The sequence below is a fragment of the Phaseolus vulgaris genome, chromosome 11 (genome assembly GCF_051622355.1).
Source record: "Phaseolus vulgaris cultivar YP4 chromosome 11, ASM5162235v1, whole genome shotgun sequence".
Classification (NCBI taxonomy): domain Eukaryota; kingdom Viridiplantae; phylum Streptophyta; class Magnoliopsida; order Fabales; family Fabaceae; genus Phaseolus; species Phaseolus vulgaris.
Window position 1 is genome coordinate 39,980,988 of NC_143508.1, and position 7,878 is coordinate 39,988,865.

The 7,878-nt window shown below is 41.3% G+C and overlaps 1 protein-coding gene across 1 annotated transcript; it reads right to left on the reverse strand.

Annotated features, from left to right (window-relative positions):
• Positions 1-2,607: 2,607 nt before the first annotated feature.
• Positions 2,608-3,324, reverse strand: LOC137807394 (uncharacterized). The gene has a single exon (XM_068608022.1). It carries the CDS (start codon positions 3,322-3,324, stop codon positions 2,608-2,610), a length of 717 nt encoding a protein of 238 aa, XP_068464123.1.
• Between the last annotated feature and the right edge of the window lie 4,554 nt (positions 3,325-7,878).

A 7,878-nucleotide genomic window follows, 5' to 3' on the forward strand; every position in this document is an offset into this window, starting at 1 on the left:
GAGGTGAAAGAAGAAGAGCCTACCTATGTACTTCTTCAGAGCCAACACATCAAACTCGTGTTTGATGAGGAGAGCTGAGTTGTACTTTGCCCCCAGGAACAGCCCGCACAGTTCGCGCTCGTAGGGGGCCATGACTTCGAGGCCACGGGGTTTCTTGAACTCTACCCCAGGAACCCAGTAAAGGGGAAACCCCTCGAGCAATGTTGGACTTTGTGGGGTAGCAGATATCATATAGAACCTGCCCTTCCAATCTTTGAAGGATTGCTGATATAGGCCCAAGAGCACCCGTCCAGCAACCCCGTTCAGGCTGACCCAGGACCTATCCCCGGGGTTCTTCGCCTCGAAGAAGTATAAGAATACGTCTACTGAGGCGTTATGCCCGAAATAATTGCAGAGGATCTTGAACGCCCGTATGAAGGCCCGGGCGTTCAGATGGAGTTGGCAGGGAGCGACATTTAGCTCCATCATCAGCTCCTTCTCAAAGAAGGTCAAGGGCAGGCGCAGCTTCAACCTCTTGAAAATGGCGGAGTAGACGAAGGTGAAGGGCACCCCATTGGTGGCCCTCTCATCCGCGCAGATGGGCATCCCTCGAGGGGGAATGCGTATGCGGATGTTGAAATCGTTTTCCCTGTCGACGGCGCAAGAAGGCTCATCTGGGTCGTTGCTCAGAAGGGATTGGAGGTGACCCTGCGGTAGTAGGGTGGAGGTTTCGGCCAACAACGCCAAGGGAGCCCAGTTGTAGACCCTGGCGTTGTCATGGTAGGAGGTTGCATCGGGTGGTGGCGGCGCCGGTGCACTTGCTGAAGGCTGTGCACCAGAAGACGAGGCGACGATTCGAGCGGTTTGATTTAAGCAAGCCATTGCGAGATAACTGCAATGGAGAAAAATGAAGGGCCAGAGGAATGGAAGAAGAAGAAATGATGAATGGTTCGGCGAAAAAGAGGAAGAAGGAGAGGCAGAAAGCAGAGTGAGGGACGCGAAAACCCTAACGTAGGTCGAGAAGAGGAAAAACAGAGAAGATGAATGCATGATAATGAGAGGGACGAATGCAATCGGTGAAAAGAGCCAAAATAGACCAAGGAAGAAGAAAAACCATACCTTTGAGTGATCGCGAAAGGTTTGGAAGCAGAAAGCTTGAGGAAAGATCGGTGCGCATAGAGAGAATTCGAAGTGAGTCTGAGAGTGTTGAAGAAGATGATGAAACAGTGAAAACGCGCGCCTATTTGAATGAGAGAAGCGCTAGCGACACTCCACGCTGGCCGTTGATGCGGCCACGTGTCGCAAGATTAAGAAAGGAAGTTGTAACGTTAAAGGGCAACACGTGAGGTGGCACGTGATGCGGCCCCACATGCCACGTGGACCGAGAGCGCGACCACTTAGTCTCTTCGCCGAGAACGAGTTCACAGCTCGAGACTAGGGGGCTTGTGATCCGATTGGCCATCGGTAGTCGATGACGTCAGCAGCAGATGACCACATGGACCACTCACTGGGGGACACGCGGATCTGGTGGCAGAGTAATCATGGAGGAGATCCCCCAGTGTGGAGATCGGTGGTCAGTGACCGAGTGGCCACCGACAGATCAGTTCCAAGATAAACGGGGGACACGTGGATCAGGTGGCAGAGTAATCATGGAGGAGATCCCCCGGTGTGGAGATCGGTGGTCAGTAACCGAGTGGCCACCGATAGATCAGTTCCAAGATAAACACTCGGGGGAGAACGTGAGAAGCAATAGAGCACCGATCAGTCATCGGGTGCATGGTCATCGGGGTTTCGTGTTACACGCAGTTAAACTGGGACTGAGATTCCCAGCGAGAGCGTTACGCATGGACCTCGCATGATCATACCTCAGAGAAAGAAGAGCTCCTCGTCGGTACAGTCGTGCACGAGAGTGGCCTGAGGGAGTCAGTAAACCGGTCAGTGATTGGTTACTCTCTCAACCCATTACGTGCACGACATCGTGAAGGGGAAATCGTGTATGCAGGGAGCAATGCTTGGTGAGTGTGCCTAGTCCAGCCACACCTGGCGTTCTCTTGGCAATGTGCGATTTCACCCAGATGGAAGAAACGCGCTAAGTTACTCCGCAAGGGAATAACTTAGGCGCACAAAGAGATGCGCTAGAGCCCTTCAGGGGGTGGCACGTGCACGGTTAGATGTGAGTTGCATGCCTCCACGTGTCACTGTCTGAGAGGGGCGCGGCCCAAATAAAGCTGCACTCCGTGTCGCTAAAGGTACAGACAAGCTCAGACACGCACAGACGCGCATGTTTCACTGATTCCGGAGGTATGTCTCTGCAGAAAAGCATAACAGAATTCTGTTAGGCACAGATGCAGAGAGAAGTATAAGAGAGAATCAGAGTGAGACTGAGAGGGAGATTCTTTTGGAACACACACATTTTACTAGTTTTCTCATTGTTTTTCTGGTGGTTCTGTGACCTAACTTGAGCGTCGGAGTGCAAACGGCCGCCAGCGGCGCCGTCTGTGTTTTTTGCAGGGTGCGTTCGAAGTTCCCGGAGACGGTTCCAAGAGCGTTCTTGTAGATTGCACAGTTGCATAGACGAGGCAAGGGAAGCAACGAAACATTCCCTCCACGCGAAAGTTAGCGGCAGGATCACCAAGACTTGAGTTGGGCATTATGAAGGACTTCTTCCGCATCTGCTACGCCTTGATTGAACACAACAAAGTTTCTATGCTCCCATAAGCACCTTACAATAGCAGCCCACACACCTTTCCAGATCAAATTTTGTTTATTACTGCATTGAGCCAGGTGGAAACTCTCAAAGTGGGTCATAAGCTGGTTATGTTGGACATACAAAACGTCGGCCCATCTGAAACACATGTTCCAGATTTGTACTGCAGTTTTGCATTCCAAGAACAGATGCTGGCACGATTCCTCCGTTCTCTGACACAGAGGACACATAGTTGTGTTCAAGAGCACCCCTTTCCTAACCAAACTCTCCCTAGTGGGTAGTCTACCAAGCAATACTCTCCACGCTGTGATCAGGACATTCGGGAACGCCTTTGTCTTCCATAAGTACATAAAAGCGTCATATTGTGGTCCCCTACCAAGCTTGACAAGGTAATCATACGCTGAACTCACTGTGAAGCATCCAGATTCCTCACAAGACCATACTTGGACATCCCTTTCGTCCTTAGAGACGATGGCCCTAGATAATTGCATACCAAGCTCCAGCTCCATCGGGATTTCCCATTCAAAACGGTCTCGCCTCCACCTTAGAGACCACTTCCATTCCGAATCATCCCACCTTCCTACCTCCTCCACCCTGTGGCCTTGGTTCAACGACAAGGTGTACAATCTAGGGAACATCGATTTAAGATTGGCGTTTCCTTCCCAAGTATCCTCCCAAAACCTTACTTGATCACCACTCCCTATCTTCCACCTCAGCACTTCATGAAACCATCCATTACCTCCTCCCTCCCCACAGGCCTTTCTTAAGTCCTTCCACCACTAGGATTGGAGTTTGACTGGTACTTGGGCAGCATCACTCTCTAACCCGTACTTAGAATCCAAGCACTCCTTCCACTTCCCTTGCTCGCTCGATATACAACGCCATCTCCACTTGGCTAATAGCGCAACATTGAACTTATGGATGTCTCTTATACCCAACCCTCCTTCCTCTCTTGGTTTACAGATGGTTTTCCAACTTACCTTTGAAAACATGTATCTTTGAGTATTCATCCTCTGATAGTGCACACATTAAAAAGTTTCTTGCTTTTGAGTTTAGAAAATGTCTTTGTTTCTGGTTGTTTGTCCACAACCCCTTTGGAATAAGCTCATTTTCTCCATATACTTGCATGTAATTTCCATTCTCAACTACATTCATCATATCTATATGATATGATTTGAAGAACACATTCATACATTGATTCTAGTAATTAAAAAACTTAGGGAGGTTTGCTTATGAATTATCCTTCATTTTCCATAGTTGTTAGGATCGTTTTCTCTTGTCTTGCAAAGAACTAATCTTAAGAGATTAGATTTGATACCAACTGAAAAAAAAAGTTATCTCTATAAATGTAGGGCTTAAAAAAGCTAAAAGGTTGTCTCTTTAGATTTTCTCAATTCGTCCTATTAGATGCTTGAAGGGGGTTGCCTAATTATTTTCCAAAAGAGTTCACAAAAATCTTCGTAAAATGTTTTATTGATAACAAAGAGGAACAATGTACAAGTAAAAAAGAGACAATGAACACTTTTTTACTACCGATTTACCTTTAACTCGAGCTATTTACTGTTCTCCAATACAACCTGCAAATAATTCCACTAAACAAATAATTGTTTATAAGTATTCTTCTTTCCACTTATGGGTTACTCGAGTATATAAAGTCTCTCCAAGTTATTAGCTAAACTATCATCGAGTTTAAATACAAGCATACAGATCCCTCCAAGCTAAGTACACAAAGTCTCTTCAAGCTATACAACGATAAATTATTTTTTACAAAATTTCACACTCAAATAAGTGGATATTACAAACACTCTTTGTCTATAGAATAACTTCATACATGTGAAGGATATACAATATAAGCACTCTTGTTACAAGTCGTCTCGAAGACGATAGTTGTAAAAGAATGAAAGAATGTAAGCATATACACGTGGGATCATTTTTCATTCATTCATTGTCAATTTTTCATGTGCATGACAAGCTTCTATTTATAGGCATCACTAATATATATGTTGTGATCCATTGATTATGCATTGTTCTTGGTGTCAATTTTTATTTTGCATTGATGTTTGACTTGAGGTTGTCACTTCACTATAATACTCATTTTGTTGTGGAAAATGACACTTTATTTGAATAAGTATGTTGATCATTCTAATCACACTAAAATAAGCATACATAGCTCACGGAGTAGGCTTTATATGCTTTAAGATCTTCTTTTCAGTATGTGACATTGTTATTTCAAATGTATAAAAAAATTTCTCAAACGTCAAATGTTCCATTGGATTCGTCTACCGAGATCATTGTTATCTAACTTTTAATGGGTTTATCGCTTCTTCATAAGACTTATAACTCTTCTTTTACAAGTCATATAGTCTTTGATCGTCAAATACTTTTTCATAAGATGTTTAAGAAAATAATAAACTATGTTTGTTTTTTAGTTGAAGTAACTTAAATTGACTCATACTTGACAAACTTGTTAGATATAAGAAAATTTCATATAATTTGTTATCATCAAAATCTTAGATAACTTGTTGGCAAACATGTAGATTTGCATCTAGTTATTTATGGCTTAACATTTTGTGCCTTGGTGTTTGTATTAATGGGAGAGAAAAACATTGTCATACTTTTAACTTTGTGAAGCAACACACTCGTAAGGAAGTCTTTACTAGATATCTTTTTGCAATAGTTAATTCTTATGTTTCACTCTTGTTTATCTCTAGCCAAAATTGGTGGTAAATAATACTTGTAGTTCTTAGTATAAAAGTCATATTAAGTACGGATAGTCAAGAGTGACTTCTTTAGTCGTATTTGCCAAAGAGGGTGTAACATCTCTGCTTTTAAAATTTATTTGATCCTCACTTAAAAAATAAGAGTTAGAAAACCTTATGATTTAACTCCTATGATTAAATTTATATTTTAAAAATATATTGTATTTTATCTCGATAAAGTTTGAATATTGGAAAACAAATTAAGTAACTTTTAAGAAAACATTGTGATTAAGTAAAATAAAAATAAAAATAATAAAATAAATAAATAAATAAGAAGAAAAAAATGATACAAAAATAATAATACAACATGAATTATAAAAAATAGTCAATTATTAAAGAAATATTAATAATAAAAAAAATTATTTAAAGGAACCTTCTAATATAAGAACTAAGAAAGAATAAAAAAATACAAGATAAGAAGTGATAAGATTACATTTAATGAATATAATCCTGACCTAAAATAAAATAAAATTTAGCATATAAATAGATGGGTGAAAAAGAAGGTGAGAGTAAAAAAAATTACTCCAATCATAAAGGTAAGAGAGGAATGAGGTTAAACTAATTTTACAATAAACTTAATAAATTTATCTGTATTTTATTAGTTTTTTATTTATTTTGAATTATATTTCTGTTATATTTATATCATTTAATTTAATATTCAGTTACACATTGGTACTATTTATATTTATGTTAATTAATTTTACACAACGGTCGTGTTTCTTAATTTATAATTATCTTATGCAATCTTTAGTAATATATTTTTTATTTATTTATATTTGTGTATTTAATTCATCTTAAATTACACATTGATCTTATATATTAATTTATAATTATGTTATGTGATCTTCAATTACACACTGTTCTTAATTATTTATATTTATATCATCTAATTTATTTCAATGATCTTATTTATTAATTTATAATTTATTATTTTGCAAATTTTTTATGCTCAAATCTTCAGGACCAACCTTTTACAACCTTAAACATCCAATTTTTAATTAATCAAATTAGAACTTGTATGTCTTAAAATTCAAAATAATTGGGTCAAATCTTAAGCTTTTAATTCTAATGTCTTAATCGTGTCAACTTTATAGTGACCGAATTTTTAGGAATAATTATTACAAAACATCCTTAGATAACTACTGCTTTGCTTCTCAAGACACACCACTTAAGAATTTACGTTTGCAATATATTTTCTCAAGAAATTCATCACTTTTAAAATGTTCAGAAAACACTTTTTTATAAGTAATAAAGATTGCCAAAACAATTTTTCCAAACAGGTTTAAAATGTTTTCTTGGAGATGTCTTGAAGCATGGTAAATAAGATACAACAAAATCTACCTAAACACACACATGCATAGCTTTGTAGTCTTTATGGTTGAGCTTTGAGCACATCAAATCCACCCACTTTAGTCAACAATAGTGATCTGGTTGGTCACATTTTAGGGTGACGTCAGCGACCGATGTCCACGTGGGCCGTTCTTAGTGGGACACGTGGGCCAGTGAAGCTGATACATCTTGAAGAGAGCGATCAGGCGGAGGTCGGTGATCAGAGGGAATGCACGATCATCGACCAGGTGAGCCACGAGGCTGATCGGTCGTAATGTCACATGCAGTTATGCTGGGAACGAAAGGGAATTCTCGGTGAGAGCACTGCAGCCGAGCCTTGTGTGGCATGGCGTCGGGAGTCAGAGAAGCCATAGGCCCTTCGGTACCGTGCACAAGAGCGGTCTGAGGAAGCTGGCGGTCGTGGCGTGCGTGGGCAGAAGGGGTGATCGTTCACGCGACAGGGAATACCTGGTATGCGCGCTGATCCAAGTCGCACCTGGTACCTACATTGAGGTTGCCCGAGACACCCAACATATGAAACACGCTAAGTTACTTCGTACGCGAGAACTTAGGGGTGTGTCAAGGTATATAAGGGGGTTCCATGTTCATTTCTAGGTACACTTTTGATACAGATAAGTGGCTAGTTTTCGCACAGAGAGAAGAGAGAGAATTCGCAGAGAACACGGTCGTTACAGAGATCACAGAGTGAACTACTCTTTGGTGGTTTTGTTCGCTGACTTACGGAAGGTGGAGTTAGACGTTGCGGAGCCTTCAAAGGACAGGTCACCGGCAAGATCATTTGGCGCCCACCGTGGGGCCGTGTGAATTTGTGATCTCATCCACTGTGCTGTTAGTTTTCTTTCGTTTTTGAGACTCTTTGCTGAAAGAATGAGGAAGACAAGGCAATCTTCACCTGCGCCATCAGCTGAGGAAGGGGCTGTAACAATGGCGCAAGTCTTGGAGATGATGCAAGGGCTACAAGATGACATGGCGGCGTCAAGAATGGCGCAAGAAAGGATGCAAGCGGACTTGGCTGCATCACAAGGCCGGAATGAAGATTTGAACCGGGTTAATGAGGAGCTGCGCAAGTCTTTACGGGCGCAG

What these genes read in the sequence shown, in the direction of transcription:
- LOC137807394 (XM_068608022.1), bottom strand. Translation starts at nt 3,324, where the DNA reads ATGTTCCCTAGATTGTACACCTTGTCGTTGAACCAAGGCCACAGGGTG.